A 25827-nucleotide genomic window follows, 5' to 3' on the forward strand; every position below is an offset into this window, starting at 1 on the left:
GCCTTTTATTAATTCAGGTAGTTTTTTTTTTTTTTTTTCCATTCAGACAAAACTACAGTTGACTCATATTTGTGGATGCAAGGCAGGAGTTGCAGTGAACTCAGTGGCCCTTGGCACTTAGTTTGTACATTTTTTCATTATTCTGGTCTGGTCTGGATACACAGTGGAATAGGACAGTTCCAACCCTCCTGGCTCCTCTTTCTGTAGCACACCAAACACTGCAGCACTCACCAACCCCCTCTTATCCCCCCCCCCACGATCCCCTCTCTTGTGCCCCTTTTCATGTGACCCCTCTGACCTGTGCTCTGTGACAACACAGCAAGAGCACCCCATGCTCAGGTTGCCATGGTGATGACCTTGGAGGGCCCCAGTCAGACATACACACTCGCTTACACACTGCGGCAAAGGCGAGCGATCGATATTCTATTATACGGAGGGTGGCGAGGAGGGAGAGAGGAGAGTCGCACTGCAGTGAGCTCACTGCAGAGGGACACGGGGGAAATTAGAGAGAGGGTGAGTGTGTGAGTGTTTGTCAGGGAGAGTGACAGGAAGTGGGTGTGCATGTGTCTCAGTGTGTGTATGTATGAGCAAAAGACACTGCATTTGTCATTGGACAGTAGCAGAGCAGGGCCAGAAAGTTTTTGTGTTTGTGACTCAAAGGGACATGTCCTAAATTTCCACTGGATGCAGCAAAGTGACCTCTCACAATACCCAATACTTACCTCACATTATAGGGCTGTATATTGTGTATAATTTATTTGATTTGTGTACTAGTTGGGCAATAAGAGGCTCATTTAAAATAGATGACTGCTGTGGCACAGAGAGGAAGCACAATTACAGTCTGCTCCCTAAAGATAAAAGATATACGACCTTGCTTCGTTTGCAGGAATGTAACCTTTTGGAAATAACTTTTATTAATAACAAAATTTCCCGATTCTTCTTGAACACATAATTCATGTACTACTATTTTTTTCATATATATACATATACATATATATATATATATATATATATATATTAGTTTTGGGAAATAGTAGAACATTGTTCCCTTTGTAAGACTTCTGCTGATGGTGATTCTCATCCTGAAGCTCATCTCTGTCGAACAGACAAGGCTCACACATTTACAGCTGGTTTGGTGCATTACCCTGGACTGCTGCCAACTCGTCCTCCTATGGCAGTTTAACATTATGCTGTTTGCAGGTTGAAGTGCGTATTAACTCATAACACTAGGTGGCATCCCATCCTCATGTTTCCATGTTTCTAGCATTCCTGCTGTGCTGATGCTGGTGTCACAACAGCTGCATCACTTACGCACATACATCTCATAATGTGATTTAATAAATGAGGACAGTTTGATGTCATATGTAAATATATGTACTGGGGAAACAGTGAGTCTACACAGGGTTTCAGCACATTTTTCTTGCAAAAATTGGACATTATGAGCTTCAAAAAGTAGATTTTCCTGCAGGGCCATGGCAATAGATTTCATTAGATTCATTATATTGTGTATACCCATAAATATACAACCTTAATTAGTAATGTACTATTTTCAAGTAAGGGTATGAAAGACAGATATGGCAAATATGACTAAGGAATAAAATGGGTGAAGCTTCAAAAGTCAAAAATGGAGACAGAAAGACACACAGACGGGTCTAAGTTGTATTAAATGTTCTAGATGTTTTATTGGTGTTGGTTTCATTTATTTGACACACATGTTCTACTAGTTGTGAATTTTTTTTTCTTGAATTTCAACCCTTTCAGCCATCTGAGATAGACCCAGCCTGAGACCGCTGGCCCTTCACTGGTCCAACACATACATGCACACAGACCCGGGCTGGACCAACCTATATACCGGGACCTGGAGTGAACCAGACCTGGATCTGATCCGGTAATAGACCCCAGACACATGGATTCATCATCACCACTCACCACAGCACAGCACACTGCACCACATCATACCGACACACCTGCAGTGACAGGAACCTGAAAGCCCTGGTTGGTGTCCTGTGTCTTTTGGTAAAAACACAACCTAAAACCCTGCTCTGCTGTTTCATTTTCAGAATAGTCTCCTGAAAACCAGCAAAAATAACTGAAACCAAACAAAAAACTGAACGAGACACATATCTCTCTCACTTTTTCCTATCTCACCAATATTGTTTGTGTTCTTCCTTTTGAATGTCTCTCTTGAGCTGTTTTTCAACATGTGTTTTTTATTGTTTCATTTAAATTCAGTATAGAATTATATAGATTTCCTAGAGCACACAGAAAGATTGAATTGTATTTACCAACTTTGGGGCGGTGTACTGTAATAGTTATTAACAAGGACAATGGTTCACACAGTGCACACAAACAGAGACAAACGGGGCAGGAGGGAGGGGAGGGGAGGGGTGTGAGAGACAGAGGGGGAGAGAGAAGGGACAGGACGCCATGGGGTGTGCTTTGTTAGGCCTAAATGAGGAAAAGCAGCTCTCACATATCCCCCCTCCCGTTTCAGAAATAAAAAAAGACAAGTAAAACCATTGAAACCCCCCTACCCCACATATTAAAAAACAACAACACTGTGGCCGTTGACAACTGAAGAGAAGGAAAATGGACGCAGTGAGAACAACAGGGAGATGACCACTCCGCTGGTCCTCCACAGACAGGAGACGGAGGCGCGAGGTGGCAGTCGAAGTGGTGTCGGCGGTGGGATCTCACTGTGTGATCTTTATATCTGTGTGTGATTGGAGGACAAGCAAAGGGTTGGCGAGGAGGGAAAAGAGAGAGGACCAAAGGTACAGAGACAAGGGTGGAAGAGCAGGGGAAGAAGAGGGAGGGAAAGGAGCTGGATGGCCCTTTTTGCAGAGCATAGACACTCCCTTTGTATCCTTAGCTCATTCAAATCTACATACACAATATGCAGCTGCCGTTTGGTAGATATATTGGTTTATGTACACAGCAGTGAGAGAACACATGCAAAGAGTATCATAGGAGATGGGGAGAAAGGGGGGCGGGTCAATGTAGAAAGTTGTAAAGGTGCTTTTGCTGTTTTTAATCTTTGGGGCAGTTGTGATGAAAATTGCTTCAAAGCGGTTTTTGTCTTTAGGGGGCGGGGCATCTGGAGGTGTGTCTTGCCAGGGATGGAGTGACAGGAGGGAGCAATAAGTGGAAGATGGGGGGGGGGGGTTTGAGCAAAGATGCTCCATCGATCAATAGTACGTCTCCTTTTCCACCCAACCTGGAGAGGAAATGAGGGAAAGAAGAACAGAGCAAAAGTTCAGTTAATTCAACATTGTTTTTGAATAACATTTTTGTGAAGATTTTAATTTCATTACCATTAGCTTAAGGACTAGTTCAACATCAGCAGCTTATTTGCCTTCCTGCCAATAGTTAGATGTGAGATTTGAACCCACTCTAATGTCTGTACGGTAATTGGGATGCTACTGCTAGCAGTCTGTTAGCTTAGCTTAGCACCAAGACTGGCAACAGGGGGAAATAGCTAGCCTGGTTCTGGCCTAAGATGACAAAATCCACATACCAGCATCTAATGCTCACTAATTAACACATTTTGTCTACCGTGTTTAATCTGTACACAAACTGAAGTGGAAAAACTTCACGCTGTGGTTTTGTGGTTTGCGAGACAACAGGATGTTTCTGCACCCACCAAAGGCAAAGTCTAGCACATGGTGGCCATAAAACCACAGGATGTTGTTGTCAAACTACTCCTTTAAAGACACTTTGGTTAAGTGCTTATTTGGAGAAACAACACTCACCTCCAGGGTTCCTACGAAGGAGAAGTTTTCGGACTTCATCATAAACAAAGATGAGGAAACTATAGGGGAATGCACAAAACCACCAGGTAGGCCTGTGGGCAAGAGAAGCAGAATGATTAAAAACAATAAACAAATACTGCTTTATGGCTTCATATCAGAGTGACTGCATATGTACCCATGTGATATATACGGTAATGGGGCTCACTTTAGAGGATACATCCTGAGTGCCACATCCATGCCTGGGCAGTAGGACAGGAAGGCAGCCAGGGCTGTCTCTTCAAACAGGCCGAAGATCAAGATTTTGTTCCTGGGTGGAGAAACACAACAAATATTGAAGAGGAGAAATGACGATGCAGAAATTGAGACACCTGTCAGCCCAGTTTAGATCATACTATGCTAATGATTCTTGGCAAAAACATACATTTAGCAATGAAAGGATTTGTTTGAGTATATATATGTCACAGCAGAGTTGTTGGACTCACTTCATGCCCTGCTGGAACACAGAGTTACGTCTGGTCTTGCAGATGATGACATCAGCCCACTGCACTACTACAATACTGACAAAGAAGGCTGTGTGGCATGTGAATTCCACAATCTTCCTCTGCTCGTATGTCTGAAGGGCAGAGAGGGACAGAAAGACAGTAAGATAAAGTAACAAAACCTGAAAACACACACAATTTAACCTGAGCGCACACAGAAACTAGACACTTACCCACTGCTGTCCATAGCTGTCCTCCAGGTCGTTGACAGAGCGGTCATCCCACCTCAGCCTAATGCCTACTAATCGGGAGGGCAGGAAACCATTTTCAGCCAGGATGACAAAGTAGGAGAAGAATCCTCCCAGAGCCTGGATCATACCTGAAGACAAACATACACACAGAGAGATGAAGTAACAGATTTTTAAGTTTTCTAACTTCCTTAATCTAGTTTCCTAAAAAGCACAGCAGACAGGTCTAAAGATAATCTGACTGTTGTTTGTGAACAATACGGGGGGATAAAGTTGATCTGAACACAAAATTACTTTCAGGCAACCAAGATCAAACTTCAATCCATATCAAAGGCCTGAATCAACGGCCCCATCTTCAATTCACCTACCAATTTGTCCATAGGCAATGCTGATAAGCCTTTCATTCACCAGCTTGTCCCTGAATGGGTTCCTGGGCTGACGCTTCATGATGTCGCTCTCAGCTGCTTCATAAGCCAGGGAGATGGCTGGCACCTGAGGGGAGAGGAAGAATCGCACATTTTTAGTTCTGTATGATGTGGCATATCAAAAAGAGCTAGATTCACTGGTGCCTGTGTGTGGCCTTATAAAGTTGTATGTGTCATATCAAGCAGCGGGTGTTTCATCAGCTCTCACCATGTCAGTTCCCAGGTCAATACACAGGATGGTGATGGTTCCCAGTGGCAGGGGAATGTTGACAATGATGAACAGCAGGAAGGGTGTGATTTCTGGGATGTTGCTGGTCAGTGTGTAGGCGATGGACTTTTTAAGGTTATCAAAGATCAGACGGCCTAAAGAGAGAGAAGCAGACAGGTTACATCATGTACTAACTCCATCTAGTAATCTAGGATCACCTCCATTAGAACCTCAACTTTTTTTGTCCTGAGCTCTAATTTTGTGTCAGAAATGCTGTTTTTAGTTTAGATTCTTTCATTAAAAAATCTTTATTGATTTGAATATTTTCAGTCTTCCAGTTCTGTCTCTTGCATTGTCTCACCTTCCTCCACTCCTGTGACAATAGATGCGAAGTTGTCATCCAACAAGATCATGTCTGCGGCCTGTTTGGACACATCGGAGCCTGAGATTCCCATGGCAACACCAATGTCGGCCTTTTTCAGTGCAGGAGAGTCATTTACACCATCACCTGTCACAGCCACAATGGCACCCTTGGAGAGATGAGAAAATGGAAAATCAGTAGGTCAGATAGCATAAGTAAAGTTATCTTTGTTAGATGTATTTAGTCAGCACTTCATGAATACACTGCATATGGCAAATCAACTTCTACTTTTTAAGTACCTGCTTTTGAAATGTTCTTTTGGAAAACCAAATATAGTAAAAGATTTTATTTGGTATGCATAAGCTGAATAAACAATTCAAAAGCTGATATACTTTCCACATCTTTTAAATGAAGCTGTGACATTTAACTGATAACAAAATGTATTCAAATTTTAACATGAATATGTAATACTAATATTTTAATATAAAGTGTAAAAAGTGTTCTTTAATGCAATCTAATAAAAACTAAAACCTTTTTGTATCTCAAAGGCAATCTTATCATCTCACAGTGAAAGAAACATTTTTATGTGTCAGTCAGGGAATCTTCATTCAACAGACAACTAGCACCATCTGCTGTTGTGAAAGTGTAATTATATTTTAAAGCCTGGTCCCTGCACTTAGACTATGTTATTTACAACAAACAAAGCCCATAAGGTACAATGACATTTTCTATTTTATTGTATATGAGATAAATTAAAATAAATATTAAAAAAAAAGTCTTCTAACCTGTCTCTGGCAACCTTCTACAATGATGAGTTTCTGTTGTGGGGAGGTCCTGGCAAACACGATTTCTGTGTGATTCCTCAGGATGTCGTCCATCTGATCCTGAGATAGATCCTTTAGGTCTGTACCGTGGATCACACAGGCCTTGGCATCCCTGAACACAGACATTGAAACATGTATGTGGGCCTCATAATTTACTATTATTCATATGACTATGTATTTTCCTGTTAACACTCTTTACCGGGGGTTGACCTGGCTGACAGGTATGTTGAGACGAGCTGCAATATCCTCCACTGTCTCATTGCCTTCTGAGATGATGCCCACTCCCTTGGCAATGGCCTTGGCTGTGATTGGATGATCTCCTGTGACCATAATAACCTACAACCGAGGAATAAAGATGATGTTTTTTTGCAACAGAACCTGTTTGCTAAACCCAGTAAGGAATAAAGAGATCATATATGAGGCTCACCTTGATACCAGCAGATCGGCATTTGCCAACAGCATCAGGCACAGCAGCACGAGGAGGGTCAATCATGGACATGAGGCCAACAAAGCAGAGGTTGTCAGTCTGGAAGTTGACATCATCTGTGTCAAAGGCAAAACCCTTGGGGTACTGGTCCTCTGGAAGCAGCAAGTGGCAGAAACCTGGGAGGAAGAGATGTCTGTGATTCAGTAGATCTTCTCTCCCTATCCCTAAATCACCTCTGACAGAACTTCCAATATCTAGTCCTTAGGAAATTACATTTAGAAATTTTCTTGTTTCAATAATTCAACTGATAGTTGACAAGGACTAACTAAAAGCTAGCTGTATAAACACTTTACTTTGATCTTAAACTGTCACAGATTTGGGATTTGTTAAAATACCTCACATGCAAGTATTCCATCTATCCTTACCCAGTACTCTCTCTCCCAGTCCTCCCAGCTCCATGTAGGCATTCTGGAAAGCTTCCTTCAACTCCTCATCCATAGGCTGCTCCTTGCCCTGCAGCATGATGGTGGAGCAACGGTCAAGGATCCTCTCAGGGGCTCCCTTCATCACCAGCAGGTAGCGGTTGTCATTGGGATCCTCTGTCTCATGCACTGAGAGCTAAAAGAGGAGAAGAGAAGTGTAAGTTAAGATAAAACCCTCCGATATATTTGTATACTGTAACTTGGTATTTACAATGTTGTTGTTATTATTTGTGCATACACAGCTATATTTAGCCATTGCTCACCTGGTATTTGTTGGTGGAGTTAAAGGGGATCTCAGCCACCTTCTTGTTCTTGTCCCTCATCAACCTGACTGAGCCACAGGACAGCTCGATACACTTCAGCAGGGCCGACTCTGAGGCATCGCCAGCAACATCACGCTTCAGGATGGCCACTGAATCTTGTCCGGCTTTGAACTGAGCACGGTTACACAGAGCGGCAATGCGAGCCAGAGACAGCCATGTCACTGAACTCTTGTCAAATGAGGCACCTGGATGAAGAACAGAAAATCGGGCATTAATCACTGAGGTAGTAACTGTTTGTTCCTTTTACAGTAGGCACATATTTCAGACACCAGTGATGTGTGTATGCCCTCTCCTCACTAACCAGACTGATCCTCAGTGGTGTCGGCCTCGTGGATCTGGTTGTCAAACCACATGTGGGCCACAGTCATCCTGTTCTGGGTCAGGGTGCCTGTCTTGTCAGAGCAGATGGTGGAGGTGGAGCCAAGGGTTTCCACAGCTTCCAAGTTCTTCACCAAGCAGTTTTTCTTAGCCATGCGTTTGGCAGTCAGGGTCAGACAGACCTGCAGAAAAATACATTTATGATGTTAAAACATGTTACGGATTATTGGATAAATTATTTGGATGTAGAGAATTTCCCTGTTTCTTGATGCTGAGGAATGTGAGCATGGTACAATTACACTTAACTAAGTTTAACAAAATACACTAAAAATAATAATAAAAGGAGCATACACAAGGTAGGTGGTGAAATCAACAAACAAAACGGCAAGTAAGAAACAAAAGAAACAAATAGCTTAAAAAGAAGATACCATATGATACTATAGTATGGAAAGGGTCAGAGACGTATCTAATAACTTGCCCACTTACAGTGACTGTGGCCAGCAGCCCTTCAGGCACGTTTGCCACAATGATGCCGATGAGGAAGATGACAGCCTCCAGCCAGGTGTAACCCAGGATGATGGCCAGGATGAAAAAGGTGACACCCAAGAAGACGGCCACACCTGTGATGATGTGGATGAAGTGCTCGATCTCCTTAGCGATGGGGGTTTTGCCAGTCTCCAGGCCAGAGGTCAGAGTAGCAATGCGACCCATGACTGTGCGGTCTCCTGTGCAGATAACAATGCCACGCGCTGTGCCTAGTTTGGAAAAGAAAAGAGATACAATGTTATTAAATATCATTTATGGCAACAAAATCTGTGTCTATTTATTTAAGATAAAATTACTATTAACTGTAACATTTTAGCCAAGAGAAAAGTATAAGTTTAAAGTTTATAACTCTGCTCAGTTCGGTGGGTTTAAATCAAGCCACTGTTAATAAGAGTATGTAATGTTATCGCCATAGTGACTCTACCTTCCACACAGTTGGTAGAGAAGAAAGCAATGTTTCGGGTCTCCAAGGGGTTGTCATGGGTACAGTCAGGTGACCTGCTCTGAGGTTCTGACTCGCCTGTCAGGGAGGAGTTATCCACCTATTAAGAAACAGAAAAAAACAACCAAAAAAACATATTGCATACAAAAAGAAGCAAGAATGTGAATGTGTGTGTATATGTACATGTACATGTGTGTACCTTGCAGCCATGAGCAGAAACCACCCTGATGTCAGCTGGGATCCTGTCTCCTCCCTTTACTTCAATCAGATCTCCGGCCACCACTTCTTCAGCATTGATCTGTACCTTCTCACCCTCACGGATCACCAAGGCTTGCTGCAGGTGGATATCAGTGATGGTTAGAAAACAACACACACACGATATTATTTGGATCAACATTATATACATCATGTGAACAGAACAACCTGCCTCCATGTTTGACTGTAGATCCTGTAGGTAAAGACTTCATAAAATCTAAGCACTGGCAATTAAAGCACAAAGTATGCAAAACCATTTTTACACTGAGTGTGGCAACCACCAGCTGTACCACGTCCTTTTGCAATATACAGTATTTTCATTCCATCTCAGTGCCAAGTTAAGAGGTAAATGTTTGGTGGCTGACAAGCAGTTGAAAAAACTTTGAAGAAGACCTTGACTGACATTTTAAATGTTCATGTAACAGGAGGTGGCTAAAGTGTGTTTTTCTATAATTAAAGAAGTGAAAAACAATGAAATTAAAATTGTCAAAACTGGGGGTTCTTAATGGACATTGTTTTACCACAGCCTTGTCTTAGTCTAATCTAAAGAATGAATTATCCCTGAAAAGGCAAAGAATCTAAAAGAAAAGCTGTAAAGGCAAAACTGCTCACTTTGTTAGAACAGCAGCCAGCAAACATTACTCTGCAACTAACACTTGGCTGGGCAACAAAGTCGCCACATTGTGGAGACATGAATAGAGACAAGTATTTCTGCTTCCCAGTGCCAAGTTCATAAAGACACATTAACTGGGTATTAACAAGCTATAGTTTCTGGTGTCCTACATATATTCACTTTCAAGGCTGTAAAGTCTGGGTCCAGATTGCTTTTCACACATAAGTTGGTTTCTTTTGTGCAAATGCATATTTACCTGAGGCACCATGTTCTTGAAAGACTCCATGATTTTAGAGCTCTTGGCCTCTTGGAAGTATGAGAAGCAACCAGTGATGATGACGACAGCTGTGAGCACAATACCTAGGTACAACTGGAGATAGATAGATAGATAGATAGATAGATCGATAGAGATAGAGAGAGAGAGAGAAAGATTGTAAAACACATGTGAGTGTGGGCTGTATGGAGGCACTGGGTACAATTTGTGTGACAAGTCAAAGGTGTTATTTATGTCTGTATTTCAGAGTGTGGCGGATGTGTTAATGAGGTGTAGATGGGCCAGATGTGAATATGTGTGTGCAAAATCTCTGTATGTGTACATGTGGCGCTCACATTGTCTCCTGCAGGATCGTCCTCAGTGGCTGCCTGGATGGCGTAGGCCAGGAAGCAGAGGATGGCGCCGATCCACAGCAGGATGGAGAATCCGCCAAACAGCTGGCGACAGAACTTGACCCATTCTGGGGTGGTGGGAGGAGGGGTGAGAGCATTGGGACCATCTCTGATCAGAAACTCTGCTGCCTTGGCATTGGTCAGTCCCTGGGGGAGGCAGAGAAGAGGTCAGATGTAGAGTTAGTGGAGAAAGGAAGGTGTGCAGTGATGCAAAGTCAAAGAAAACACATGTTTCAGTATGTTACCATTCTCACATTTCTTTATTATGACTTTGGAGTCTAGCAAACTGTTGACCTTGGGATTGTCAGAAACTATAATAAATCAATGAAGGCCCCCTCATGCCACCTAGTGGACAACTAGAAAAACAGTCTCACATCATAGATGTACAGTACATGCTGAGAGAACCTGAATTTCATTAACTCACCTGGACAATATCAGTCTGGAATTTCCTGCATACTTCCTCTACAGACATCTTATGTTCCGTCTGAAAAAAATACAGAAATAATCAGAACTCTGCATAGTTTAGTATGTTTATTTACCATATTTTTGCATGCAGGAAAAATTTGTAGACATTTTCCAGATTAAAATAGTTTTGAACTGTGCTGCATTTTTAGAATATCCAGTAATTTAACATCATACAAGGTAATAGAAATTTACTCCATGCATGCAATTCACCTGAGAGATAAGAGTATCAGGGCAGCCAGGTATGGCGACCCTGGTGTCAGTTTCTTGCGCTGAGGTGTTGGATCAAAGTGATGACCTCCTGACAAGTCAACCCTCTTACCAGCAAAAATACATGAATTTGGCCTGTATGAGATTTTCCCTGTTTCCAGTTCACTTTCATTTACTATAACCTGCAAGAAGATGTTCTTCAAAGTTGAAAATCATTTTCTCACATCCCGATATGGATGGTACTAAAATCTTTTTAAATAATGAGGAAATTAATCATCTTTTGACTGAGGGGATCACAGGTGAATAGATCTCAAACATACTTTATACCAACATTCAAATATTCAGAGATAAAAGACGTTTTACTTACAATGGGCACTTCCTTCTTCAGGTCATCCATGTCCTTGGTCCCCCCCTTCTTCTTCTTGGGGGATCGGTCATCTTTGTCCTGTGTGGTGGCAACGCGGTAACTGTCTGACCGCCCATACTACAGACACACACACATGTTTTATACATGCCTTTGGACTAGATTATGGAGAAAGTGGCCTGTGCGCCTTTCTGTATAATCTTAGCTGTTCTCTGGGCTTGTACATGTACATTGTATTAACTAAAAACTATACTTTGTCTCTGAAAATGCATTACATACCCTCTTTGTTCAGAGAGCTATCTTGCCTGGCTTTCTAACAGTATTTATCAGCCACTGACTGCAACAGAATCAAAGCCAGTGGGCTTTATTGAATTGCCCTTGAGATTCTGTCTGTCAGTGTACAGTAAATAGCTTTGTATCCCGGTGAAATGGCCTTGAGAAGTCACCTGCATTTCTCAGAGGGTAATAATGTCAATTATTCTGAGTGTATGAGGAAGATAGTAGATGAAAAGCATTACTATCATAAGAATCATTGTGACATGAAAGGAGAATGCATTACCCTGGTAGGTCTGAGTGCACTATCACCACATATTAACAACTGTGCCTGTGGTCTGCTCTGCCATATCCATCTGATCAAACAAATCTTGCTCTGATGGCCACAACAGCCTAATAAACACATCAAAACATAATCAAGTGCAAATGGTTTAACCTGTAGGTTTTAACTAAATGCTTCCTGCTGCCTTTCTTTTTTTTTTATTTTATTTTTTTTTTTATCTGGCAGCAAGCATTAAAGATGTGAGAGAGAGGGAGCGAGACAGAGAGAGCATACGAACTGTGCTTATAGGCTCATCAAAGGCTTTTTGATTAGATTCTAGTATGTTCTATGCTATTAGACAAGATACATCAGAGACACTTTGATGCCAAGATAACCGAGAAATTAAGTCACAAGTACACAAATGCACAAACACACAGAAACACATCAAATGTTCTCGTCCTCCCTGCTTGTTCCTGGTACACTCCTTACCACAAGTCTCCCCTCAGAAATTGACTTATCTTGTTAAACTAGACATGAGTAGCCATTAATAACCACAATTTTCTCCAGAACTGCACATTCTACTGCTTTTAGCACTGCAACTGTAAAGCTAGCTTGGCGTCCAGAAGGAGAGCAGCCTGACTGCTGTGCCACATCAATACAAATGTCCCCCAACAAAGGTCAGATGTGACACAGGCAGGCAAGAATCCCTCTCAGGAGGTGTGAGTGGGTCCCTGTGGACTGGCCTTTCATTGACATAACCGAGTCATCAAGGAACTGCCCTTGGTGGTGCGTCAATGTAGCCAAATATACACTAATGAATCGAAGAAGGGGTTTGCGTGACCAGAGGCAGAGTCCAGCTGATAACAATGTCACATAAATTTATCTTGGATGAGACATAAACATCAATATCTATCAACTAATAATCAATGACAACAATAATGTTAATGTAAGATTAAGGTATGTGTATCAGAAGAGCAGAAGGGTGGGCTTTAGGAAATATGGAGTACCCCAGAGCTCTGTTCTTGGTCCGTTGCTTTTCTCTCTTTCTATTTCAGAGTTAAAAAGTTGTCACCAGGCTGCATAGTCTTTTCCTACTGTTCCTACTGTCTAACTCCTTGTCTCTCTCCCCCTGTTTGTCTGTTTCCTTCTCCTCAATATGTGAAAAATGTGCTTGGTTTTGTCTCTTGTGTGTTTGTGTAATCCGTTCTCTTTCTGGTCTTTGTGGTGGAGAGGAGGTTGCGTGGCTCAGGTCCTGTCCTCCCAGATTATTTTCTTCATGAATGTTTCCAGTCTATAATGCTGTCATCCTGAGTCTCTGTGCTGAAAATCTACTTTCTTTGTTGCTCTATGCTGTACATACAATATCTGTTGCATGTCGGTCTGTCTTGGATGTGGGATCCCTCCTCTGTTTTCTTTAATTTTTTCCTGTTTCCTGTTTCTCCTCCAGAGGGTGTCGTAATGCTGTACAGAAAGTTGAGCCCCTTGAGGCAAATTTATGATCTGTATTGGAATATATATTGGGCTATATAATAAAATCTGACTTGACTGGGACTGTGTGCTGAAATTCAATGAAATAGGGCAAACACCCCCTAGTGGTACAATACTGTAGCAACATTTTCAAGTAACTGCTTCTTGATTGCTTAGTTTGCATCTGACATTATAACACAGATATGAACTACAAAGACAAAAACTTTGTGCTTACTTTAAGTATGCTTACTTTAAAATATGTGGGTCCTTTGTTCAAATTGTGACCAGTATATTTGCAAAAAGAAGGAAGTATGGATTAGGATCCTAAGGCCTCCACTCATGCTGATTGACAAACACACACCCATACCACTCCAAAACACACACACCTGCAGCGGGATAAAATGTTAGTAACAAAGATCACTTTGCCACTGCATCTCCCACTTGACCTGTGATTGCACTGCTCTTGTGAAATCACGTCATGTTCATATTCAATTTGTACGTTGTGACAAAGACCAGTCTTTCTGGTTTCTTCGTCATAAAAACGCGCGGGCTGCTCCGCGACCACTTCTGAATTCAAAGCCAACAATGAAACCATTTGTTCAAGCATGTCAGGCAGAGAGTTGTATGTCAGTAGGAGGGAGCTGTTTGTCATGACTGCAAACGCGCACACACACACACACACACACACACATATGCAAACACACATACACACAGAGAGTTCAGCAACAAAAAAACAGGCAAGCAAATGTCTTGCTGCAGCAAGACCAGGCAGGCCTGGTGAGGCAGGGATGCACAGAGCTGAGACTGATGCAGTGGAAAAGTACTGCAGCTTATCCCCTCTGAGACACACCCCGGATATGTGTGTATGTGTGTGTGTGTGTGTGTGTGTGTGTGGGGGGGGGGGGGGGGGGGGGGGGGGGGCCTTACACATATGTATCATAAATATGTATTAAGTGAATGAATGGTGGCTCTATGTCTATATTTAAGTGACATGGAAGTTACTAATTTAACTTGTATTTAAGTCAATTTGGTGCCATGTCAGATGACAGACTGGCAGGTGTGTTAGTTTAGATTCACGGATTGTGGCTACTGGCCATGATTTTTTTTTCACAGACTGAATGAACACTACATTTAGGGAGCATTGTCAGCTCAAAAGTGCACCTGCTCCTCTGAGCGTATGCACACTTAAATTGCCAATAGAAATATAGACACACACAGATCTATCTCTTTCTGTACATGTAACACACACAAACACACACACACACACACACACATGCCCAGACAATAGAAGTGGTTGGTAGGGAGGTGGACAGGAGTGCCAAACAAAACGATATGTGGTGAAAAGTAAGGACAGAGAGAGATGGATGTGAAGGGGGTGGATGACAGACATGACTAGGTACATGGAAAGGTAGACGTCAGTGGGAGGTGAGAAGCAGGGACAGGTGAGAAAGGCAGGTGGAGAAAGGGACTAAGAGTGAATGAGTGAGAAAGATAAATGGAGTGAGTGAAAGAGAGAGAGCGAGAGAGAGAAACTGTTGTCACCCTTCTCTCATGCTTCTAATTAGATATTGACCACCAGTCTTTGTCTGCTGGCTCTGTGTCAGTGTTTGACCCACAGTCACCCCCACTCTAATAGATTGCACAACCTCACTTATGGTGGGTGTGTGTCACTTTCAGCATGTGTTCTCATATGCTGAAAGGTTGTTCTGTCACTTCGGGTGTCTGTGTGTGTCCTTAAGTGTATGCGCATTTGCGGATATGAATGAGCATTTATCAGCGTGACTCACAGAGAGAGGAGAGTTTGCTGATTTATCGTTTGTGTGCACTTACAGTGTGTTGAGTATGTTATGTGCATAACCGTTTTGGCTCTGCGTGTGTGTGCTTGCCACTCAATCATTAAAGACAGACGGGACAACCCACCAAGCCTCTCCTTTCCCTCCTCTATACACACTCGGCTATCTGATTACACTTTACTTTAAGTCCCTATATTTAGCATACATACGCAGTATGTAAACAATTAATAGATGGTTTATAACACATTGTAATGTAGTGGTAATCAGATATAAATGAGTGGAGTCTGGTCTGTTATCGATTGTGAATGACAATATGGTTAAGCAGAGCTGTAATAATTATGGCTTCATAGGAAAAGTTATAAATCTTGACAAATACTACATCTTAATAAACACTTACAAATAGCCTTAGGCCTGCTAATAACTATATTGTAGTGTGTTATAAACCCTTAATTAAACATTTATATACTCTTTATAATGCTAAATAGGGGAACTTAAAGTAAAGTGTTAGCATGTCTTCTCATTGCACCTCTGTTGCTAACATTTTGCCTCAGTCACAAAGCAAAGTCTTTAAACTACATGTCTGTTATCACTGCAGTTCATCCTCTCATCTGTTCAAGTCTGTCTCTATTGTCTCATCTTGATTATCTAATTATTCTGCAGAGAAAGCTCGTGTCTATATTTTGTGCACAATCCAAGCGTCTTTTCATATGCAGACGACATCAAAGTGTGCTTGCCTGTGTGTGTCTGTGTCGGTGTCCAGCTGTCTCACACAGCTCTGGGTAATGTAATGAGCCCCCTCAGTTCTGAGGAAGGAAACAGAGACTCATGGCTGGAATTACAGACGCTCGCTCTCCCACACAAGCACACAGATGAAACAGACTGATGTACAGACACATCTCTGACATTATCAGGAAATGGAAAAATCTCACTCTGCCCTATGGATTACATAGTGAAATCACTCATGTCCAGTTACATAGTGGCTTATTAAAATGTGATTAGAATATCAATAATTGAATTAAGCCAGTGCCTCATGTATCTGGTTGTGTGGTTGATGTCATCATAAACTATTCTGCAGGCCTGCTCTGGCTAACCAAACTAAATCCTGCATTTTGTCCTCGTGTGAACAACTCTGTTGAGGGAGTGTGTTTGGAGGGCAAGTAACCATGGTGACCGGCATGGCCACTGGCATGGTGACGAAGCTCAGCAGTGGCCTAGTACTCCTAGGAACCTCTGATGTGATCCGTGACGAGTAATAATTGATGTATCTGTAACTGGACACTGTATTCACTGCTGTATAACACAGACAGGCAAGTGACTCAAGAAATCGGTTTGTGTTTTTGTGTGCATGTGTCTGCGCGAGCAGAGGTGAGTCATTGTGTTGGCTACAGTTCGTATGAGCAGCGTCTACACGCAATGCGGCAGAGAGAGTGAGGCAGATGTAGAGTGAATGAGAGGGAGAGACCTAGTGATTAAGAAATCATATAATAAGACATAAAAATAAGACACAGCTCAGAATTTATAATCAAAGAGAGCTGGTCAAAATCATATTGAAATGTGGAGTGGCAAATTTTCTGACTTGAACAAGCACTGGCCGTGGTAAAGGCAAATGTGGCTTTCTCACGAATGATAAAACGACATAGATGTAATTTATTCTGAAAGAATGAAATGAAATCCAGTGAAATTGCCCTGTTGTATTGTGCACATCATGTATAGTGGCTTTGATTTGGGCACTGATGTGACATTTTTTTTCTTCTCTTTTAATTGCATGCAAGGTTGAGGCAAGTTTGCTGTTGTTGTGCTATTTTATTTCCCTTTAGATGTAAACTCATATGAGGAAGTGCTTTGTAGGTGGAAGAGACACCATCGCGGTTCACATTCTGTTCTTATTTTACTGCAAACCTCCACTTCCCCTGTGTACAGAGCAGAGCTTCTCTCCACTGACCATGTGACATCTACATCATGGCCTCATTCTGTGTTTTTCATCATGAATCTGTACAGTGGCTGCCCAAAAAAGATTATGTAAATCAGATCAGATTTCCAAGAGAAAAAACACATAAAGACATCTGAGTTTTAAATACAAATCAATGTTATATGCTTTCTGTACTCAGACATACTGATTTCAGTTGTGCTCTTTGCACAGTAGACCTATTTTGCACGCAAACTACAGAGGAAAGTAAAGCAAGGCCAGAGGTGCTAAACTAGATAGAACAGAGACGATGTCTTCTGAAATGAGTTTAAAGGTAAAATAGGCAGACACTGTCAGAAGAATGTTAGATCTCCACCTCACTGTCTGCATATCTATCCTTTAAAAAGTAACTGCAATGCATTAATTTAAATTAAGATTTGTAACACTGTATTCTTAAATCTGTGTTTAAAATTTCGCACCTGTAGAGATGCAGCAATGTGTGTCGTGCGTTTAAATGTGTCGTTGCGTGCGTATGTGTGTGTGTGTGTGTGACCTTGCAAGGTCATTGGGCCATCTGCTGTTTCTTGCAGCAGGGTGACAGGGCTCTGCACCACAGTAGGGGGCTCAGGCTGGGGACCAAGAGACATGGCTGTTGGGATTAGCTAGTCAGATTACTGCACTGGATTAGCCCACTCCCTTGTCTCTCTCTTTGTCTCTCTGTCACTCTTCTTTCTGTGCTGTTCTCTCCCAGTAAAAGCAAATACATAAATTCAATTATCACATTTATCATTAGGTCCAGGTGCCATGTAATTTGGTGGAGAGCTGCTAACAGTACTGGGAAGGGAATGATTAGATGGTTATTTCTGACAGATGATTTGAATGCGTTGTAAAAGAGACTGTTAAGATATTTGTTTCACTTATCTATATCAGCCTTGAGAGTGATGTGAAGGCTTCTTATCTCTATTTCAGTGAACAGACATCAAAAGGAGGGAGATTCAAGATATCAGACATGAAGAAGAAAGAAAAGATTACATAAAAACCTTTTTGGAAGAAACAGACAGTGAATAACAACAGTCCAAGGAGACATGTACTAGTACATGTAACGAATTGATTTGATGGAAAGGTATATGTAAAATGGTAAATGTACAATAAAAAACTGTGGCTGCTTAACAGCACTGAGAAAAATCGTAATCTCTAAACCACATAAACACAAAGAAATTAACTCTCATATCATCTGAGCTGTGCTCTCTCTAAAAACTAAAAATAAACAAAAGCAAGAAACAAAACCAAACAAAGCACAAACTGAAAACCCAAATTTCGGTTGTAACCCCCCACACCCCTCCACTCTGTTCCCTTCTGTCCATCTGTCCGTCATCATCATCATCTGTTCATCCCACAGGAATAATTGTGTAACTGTGTAACTTTGGTTCTACACAATGCGCTGCGGAGGTCTAAAGGATGTGCTTATACTGCAGTTTGTGTGTCTTTACGTGTGTGTGAATGTGTGTGTATGTGTGTGTGCGAATATAGCCTGGTCTGGTTTAGCATTGTAAATCTTGGTTCGTTGGTGCTTGTAGCAAACATGGCATCTCGCCATGGTTGAGAAAGGGCACCTTAGGACTTCTCAGCGGGCAGCTGGTCACGCAGAGTTGTGCAGATGTGCGTGCATACACATGCACACACACAGCCGCTGACTGCACAGCTAACCAAAAACCCATTAACATATCAGATTTGTGATTTCAAACCATTATGTGTTGTGTCCATAGGATCTGAAGAATCACTCACCATTCACTCATTGTTAATTATAAAACTACTTGAATAATTATAGGGTAACAAAATTTTTTAAAAAATCAAATACTGAAAATCTTTTGATTTTAACACGCCTGCGTCCATTGTGGCTGCCTAGGGATACACTTTGTGTGAGGAATACACACGCACACATTTACAGCCACACACACTTCACAAACATACACACATCTCCAGGACAACACCCTGAATTAGTCATGTTGTTGTAGTCAGGCAACCTAACCCTTCTGAATTGCTCTCATTACGGGAGCCCATCAGCATGTTATTGTTGGAAAACTGTTAGCCTTATCAGTCACAGGGCTGACTGTAATCTTGTTTTAAAGTAATGTATGAAGGAGACAGCACTGACCTTTACATTTTATTAACATTACACAAGCTGCTTCTGAGCTCACAGCTCAGGCCCTGTCCTGTTAGTCTCACACTTGTGAGGAGACTAACTGCAGCTTTTTTTTGCTGAGGCACTACAGAAGTCTGGACTCTGCCCTTCAGCAATACTCTCTAAGGACATTGTCCTCATTACAGTGGATATCTATTGATCAAACACCATCAAGAGGTTTGAAGGAGACAATGGAGGAGCATTTCAAAGAGTCACCATATTGACCTTAATTGACCCCTAGGCCACAGTGCCACAACATCCCCAGCTGGCTGTGCAGTCAGAAAGACCATGCGGATGAGCAGACCCTGTGTGGACATGCTCTTCTATTGGTTCCTGCAACGTGTGGGACAGATCAGTCGTGGTACAGTGCAGCCTATCAGCATCAGGCAGCAGGTGCAGTGGGGAGGGATGTGCAGCACTCTGCACCAAACTGAGGGCTGGGCCTCTGCAGAGGCCACACACATCCAATTCCTGAACTACCTTCCACGAACACCTTCTTCTTCTCTTTCACTGCACACGCCTCACTAGTGCCAATATCAAAGTACACGCTGTTCTAGAAACCTTTATATCAGGATGTGAGGTAATTAGTTAGTCCAATCAAACACTTAGAGGGACCTCAACACTAACAGGAGCTTCTCCTCAGTCAGGCTGCATTCAGAGCAGCTCAACCACACCCCTCGCCATGACCTTCTGACAAAACCTGAGTGCTTCTACTGCGCCTTCATCTTTCTTTAATCCCCCAACTCTCCTGGTGTATTAGCCCACCTACACTACACCTCGCTAACCTCTTCACCACCACTACACTCACCCTTCAGTCAATGTCCTGTGAAGATCATCCACCCCACCCCTTCCCACCTCTCCCTTTCCCATCTGTCTCCTGTTGTCCTGATAACCAATCCCACAAAGCGAAGCAAGAGGAAACAGGAGCCATGGTAATATGAGCCTCAGGTCATTATCCTGTAACAGGATATACAGCCAGGCTGCCCTCCCCCTCTCCATGTCTCCTCCCTCACTTTAAATCCCTCTCTCTTTCTCTCTCTCTACACCTGCAGACCAGTCACTACTTATCTGCCCTTCCTCTCTCTCTCCGTCGCTCTTGCTCTCTCAGCATTGGCAGCCCCCCCCCCCCCCCCCCCCCCATCAGAGTCACGTGTCTGAAGGTGAAAACCAGCAGCTAATGCATGTGTGCAGCCCTTCATCACATAGTCTCATCAGCATCAGCATCCTATAGTCTCATCAGCATCAGCCACTGCAACGTAGAGCTGCATCAATGCAGGGAGCACAACAATGAGCAACAAGAAAAGATGAAGGTGTGTACGTCTATTTCTTTTGAGATGCTCCATCTGTCTCTGTGTCTCTCCAATATCCCTGACAATGCAGCTTTGCTCTATAGCATCACTGCTGTCTTTATAACCTGGTACTTTCTGCGTGGCTCCTCCTGGCAACCTATCAGGGCTCTTTACAGGGAATTTCCACACCAGAGGCCCCGCCCCCGGTTTGACGCAGGAGGCACTTTGCAAGCGGTGCCCACTGCGGCCTTGGGAAAGGACAGCTGGCAGTGCCATCGCACAGTGCGCCAGTGCGAAATTTGCGGAAGAGAGACAGACAGTGAGAGAAATAGAGCGAGAGAGAGAGAGAGAGAGAGAGAGAGACAGAGATTTTCGGAAGTGTAGTCGACCTGCGTGATAACATGATACCCATTACACTCATCTATCCATCTCTCCATCCTTTTATCCATCCCTTTTCTCCTTCAGGGTCACCTCGGAGCGCACAGAGTGACGAGCAAGGAAACACCCTTGACAGGTCGCCGGGGACGCTCATATTGTTTTTTATAATGTCATGTCTGGAGAGCTGTGGCATCTTCCGAAATGGCACCCCAATTAGATTCTGCCTCCCATCCTCACTCTGTTACACCAAAACTTGCACACAGCTGCAGCACCTACACTCGTAAGCACTTTTTTTTTTTGCCATCCCATCCCTTTTGACGCAGTGCCCACTAATGTTGCCGGCTTTTATTTCCCATCTAAATGAATAGCCTGACACGGAGGGGAGGCTCTCTCCACCCTTGATACATACATCTTGAACCGGCAGAGAAACGTCAGATGCTGCAGGGGCAACATCACTGCAATGACAACGGTTTGCGCTGCCCAGAGGGCGGCCGCTGTCTCTTAGCGCTGCGTGGTCCTCTCTGTCTGCAGCGTCATGCCACCGCATCGTTCAGCAGACAGACCGAGGGACAGATTAAATATTACGACTCCTTCCGCAAGATGGTGATGGATCAAAAATTGCGCAATATCTCAAGCCGGCAGTCGCATCGACACTTTGGCATTTCCCAGTGGCGCTGTGTTTTTCCAGCAGCCTCCACTGATTCATCTGCATTGCTAATAAGTTCATCTAAATAACTGGAGACAGATCAGGTGCTTTTCACGGTTTAACGGTGCGCACTGGCAGATGAGGACTCTCTAGAGTCAAACCTCTGACTCTAACGGGCACATCGTCGTGCATCCCGGTGCACTGGAGGCATCGTTTCTTTAATCTGTAGTGTGTGTGAATGCGTTCACTGCTGGCGATTATCGAGCGCCTGTTATGTCACAAATTAAAGGGGAAATAAGCTGGTGAGGCGCTTATTCCCGGTAACCGCATTATGACGCATGGGTCATCGAGGGTGCCGAGGATGAGGCTCCTCCGCTGGTGGCGTCCGCTTTAAGGACGCGATGCCAGATGCTGCTCCTGTGCGGCACCAGACCGGAGAGAGGGGCAGTGCCAGCGGGGGTATAAAGCCAGCCGGACGGACAGGACAGGGGTGGGGGGGGAGGGGAGGGGAGGGGAGGGAGGCAGCGAGGGCATGAAGGAGGTCACGGTACACTGTGTTCATTCACCCCTGGGGAAGTCATAAATCATAACTATGTTCTTTTGTACCTTCAAACATGACAAAACTCATATTTTAAACCACAGGTTAATGATGGGTGACCAACACAGGTTTCTAAAATATCGCCCCCCCCCACCACCACCTTTCCCCCCTCGCTGTTCCTCTCTCCCACACGACAGCTCTCTGTAGGAATAAACCGATTAGGCCTACCATGGCTGGCAAGGTTATCTAGTCAAAATAAGGCCTATCAGAGACACACTGCCAACATTTTAAACCACACCGGACTTTCTCTTCTTTTGAGACTCGGACACCAGCTTTCGTTCATATTTCATTAGCGGGACCTGTTTGCAAAAGCCATGAGCCAATAATATTCTATTCCCGTCGAAACCAGGCTGAAGTCAAATCAAAAAACGCCAAGTTAAATGCCGCTGCTGTCTGAGGCTGCATTAGACAGGAGCTGTACTGGCTACATCAATTTGTCGCAGTCTAGGAGAGCAGGGTAAAACACAGTTCCGCATTAGACTCAATGTCACTCAGACAAACGGGATTTCCATAAAGAAAAATAAATAAATAAATAAATAAAAATGACATCACCGCTCTTTTTGAAGCACTTCCACGTTGGGAGCCAGGCAGCAGGCTAACCCTCACTTCTCAGGCCATTTCAGGTGGGCTACAATGCAGTTAGAAAGTTGGAGTCGTCAGTCTTACCCCCATGTTGGCGCAGTCACTCTTCTCCTCTCAGGTGATGCACGGCTTGAGAGGTGTCAGCCCCTCACGTCGAATTAGATATCAAAATGCCTCGCCTTTGAAAACAAAAGAGGACACGCTCAGTTTCTCGGGGTTGCTAAGCCTAAATGAAAGATGAGCAGGACAAAAGACGTCAGAGAAGTTGTCTGTATGTCTGACAAAACAGTGTTCGTGGGCTTAAATAAACTGTCTCTCAAACCTTCAAAAAGCTTAGGCTACAGTCGTTCTCCTCCGTGAGACGTCGTTCAAATGAAATGTTGCGGTCTCAAGCGGAGCATCACGCTGAGATGCGCTTCCTTCCTCTGCTCTCTGATACTTGCGGTGAAAGACCGGCGAAACTAACGTGCCGCACTGCTACCTTTTCAGGACTTGGTGTCCATCCGCGGCCGTGCCTGCTGCCGCACTACTCCGTTCCTCTAGCTGCACCACTCCGCCGGTAAAAGAAGCGCCGCCTGGAGCAAATGACTGAACCGACGGGGCCAGCTACGCCCGCCCACCCCTCAGACAGATGGCCAATCGTAATTCGGAGCGACTCATCGGTGATGGGATCGCCGACCAATCGCTTTAATCCCAGTCTTGAAGCGAGCCAATAGAAAGCCAGTTCTGCCCCTCCTGCATTACTGCAGATTTCCGAGGCTTGCACCCAGCGACGTCGCAAGTCTCTAGGCTGAAATTTTGTTTAAATGGACGCACAAGGTTAGATTCTAGGTGTCGTGATTGTGTTTGCTCATTATGTAATGTCTTTCCGTAATATAAAATAGTGGATTTGTGTGCATCATTGCATGTCATAAGCACCCCTGGATGTCTCATCGGTCGTGTTGGTCCTGTCATGAGCATGTTGTGCACCTCAAAATGTCACTTCACAAGTGGGTAGGGTGACCAGGCGTCCGGCTTTAGGGCGGACAGTCCGGATTTTCACTGCCCTGTCCGGCCGCTGTATGTTTGTGTAGCCTATTCAGCTACACAAACATCATCTTTAAACCACTCACAATTGTACTATAAATGAGAGTATACCAGAGTCCTATGTACACCATAGTAATTTATTGATATGCCGCATAATGTCCTCCTTTTTGGTGTTATGGAAATGGTCACCCTACAAGTGGGCCTGGGCACAGCAGACAGAGGAGACAGCAATAAAGTCAAAGTATGTGAGTGTGTGTATGTGTGTGTGTTTGGCGGGAGGGAGGCGAAGCCAGACTCCATATGTGATCACATACCTGAACGTTTCAGTCATCACAGTATCACTGCACATGAGGAGCATCAGGGCCAGTTGCAAAAAACAGCCTGCAACCTGACTGCCTATATCAGCAGGTGCACAGTTTTGGCAATGTGGAGTCAGCGATTAAGCTGACTTAGAGAGACTCAGCAACAAAGGTGAAATTGGGTGTATGTAAATGGATGTTAAAAAAAAAGGAATCAAAGCTGGCTTGTTTCAGCACCATATATTCTCAGTTAATGCTCAAGGGTTTCTGGGGCTGTAACTTTGCTTGACATTTATGAGGACAGTTGTAAAAAATGTAATCCCCTGCTGACAACTGTAACTACCCACTCAAAGAGAGGAATGAACTAGTTGAACAGATCAGGCCACATTCTTTGAGAGTGGCACTAAAATGACAGAGATGGGAGTCATGCCAAGGGCAAGTGTAGTTAGAAAGAACAAAATATGAGGACATGGAAGAAAAGGGATAGATGGACAGTATTTTTCTGTAACAGCACCAAAGAGATCTAAAGACATGAGAGAGCAGGAGAAAGCTGCCCCATATGCAGTAGTGAGATGCCATTGCAGGCCTTTGGTCACGTTTTTCCTCTGTGCATTTCACTGAAGAGATGATGCAGCAGCAGGAGCACACACGAGGAGTCCCTAACTTGCATACACACACTTACGCACAAATGCATGCAATGCCCTGCCTGTTTTGCAAGGCAAAGCAGAGAGACATGCGTGCTCTCCCTGCAGCAGATTGTGGCCATGCCTCACTGCCCTCCTCGCTGTGGGCCCAGATGATGACCACACAGCACCATAAAGCCCCGGAGCATCAAAACAGGGTCAGCTCAGGGTTAGAGGATAGTCAACTACAACACTCTTCAAACATGCTGTTATGGTGTAGATGGTTTTATTATTCAAGTCATCTGAAATCGGCCAGATGACTAACTAATGGCAAGAATTTCATTTTGCAGTGAGTAATCATTTTGTTTGTGGTAATTTTGTAGTTTTTGTAACCTTCTTGAATGACCAGATGGACAGGGTAAAGTTTCAAGTACACATTCTGCTGCAAATCCCACTCATACAGCACTCACAGGATGTTAAATGTTGACACTTATATTACTGTTTGACCCAGGCCTGGTTTCAAAAAAAGGTTTGCACAGTTTTTATAATTGGCTACTAAGCTACTGCAATTATTGGTCGTCACGTCAAATTTTTTACTAAACACTGGCTTGTCTGTAGGAGGCTCGCACTCTGTAGAAATTTCACTGCTAACACCAACATGAAAATGCAAACACATGTAATACAGTACACTCTATGTATCAAGAGATCAGACTTTGTGTTTTAGTCCTTGTGTCCAATTTCAAAAAGAATGTCTTGTTTTAAAATCTGGTGGCTTCCTATATTTTGGCAGTGTCATGCAGTACAAACCTAAGCAGTACAACAAAGTAATTAAACTTTTTTATTTTTGCTTTCAAGGTTCTTATAATGCAAAATAATCCCTCTGTTTTCATTTACGTGAACCAACCTCCAAAAATTTGGGGATGGATGTTAAGCTATACAAGGGATGCACAAAAAACAGAAACACTGATTAAAGCCTTTTTTTGTGACTATAAAAGATCTTGATGTAGCCAGTTTTAAGGCTGCAACATAATCAAAAATCCCACTGAATCTCTTAAAAAGATTCCTGCACATTAGAGGTGTTGAGACATGTATAGAATA

The 25827-nt window shown here is 43.3% G+C and overlaps 1 protein-coding gene across 3 annotated transcripts; it reads right to left on the reverse strand.

Moving 5' to 3' along the window:
* Window positions 1-1657: 1657 nt before the first annotated feature.
* On the reverse strand, window positions 1658-23243 carry atp1a3b (ATPase Na+/K+ transporting subunit alpha 3b). 3 transcript variants are annotated; one of them, XM_071468465.1, is made up of 23 exons: window positions 23104-23243; window positions 22866-22960; window positions 11409-11486; window positions 10794-10853; window positions 10313-10516; window positions 9960-10073; window positions 9035-9169; window positions 8818-8935; window positions 8334-8602; window positions 7831-8029; window positions 7470-7714; window positions 7150-7342; window positions 6725-6900; window positions 6497-6633; window positions 6259-6409; window positions 5474-5642; window positions 5113-5267; window positions 4848-4971; window positions 4465-4610; window positions 4235-4365; window positions 3958-4059; window positions 3753-3844; window positions 1658-3217 (listed from the first exon to the last, which is right to left on the reverse strand). In XM_071468465.1, exons 2-23 carry the CDS (start codon window positions 22869-22871, stop codon window positions 3189-3191), a joined length of 3033 nt encoding a protein of 1010 aa, XP_071324566.1. In that variant the 5' UTR covers window positions 22872-22960; window positions 23104-23243; the 3' UTR covers window positions 1658-3188. The 3 variants fall into 3 exon arrangements, with proteins under 3 accessions (XP_071324566.1, XP_071324564.1, XP_071324567.1); XM_071468463.1 differs by having other exon boundaries at window positions 11409-11525; XM_071468466.1 differs by having other exon boundaries at window positions 22866-23007; window positions 23104-23238.
* Between the last annotated feature and the right edge of the window lie 2584 nt (window positions 23244-25827).

Source organism: Trachinotus anak, unplaced genomic scaffold (assembly GCF_046630095.1).
Source record: "Trachinotus anak isolate AG129_WGS33_773 ecotype Australia unplaced genomic scaffold, CSIRO_AGI_Tana_v1 ptg000032l, whole genome shotgun sequence".
In the NCBI taxonomy this organism is placed as follows: Eukaryota; Metazoa; Chordata; class Actinopteri; order Carangiformes; family Carangidae; genus Trachinotus; species Trachinotus anak.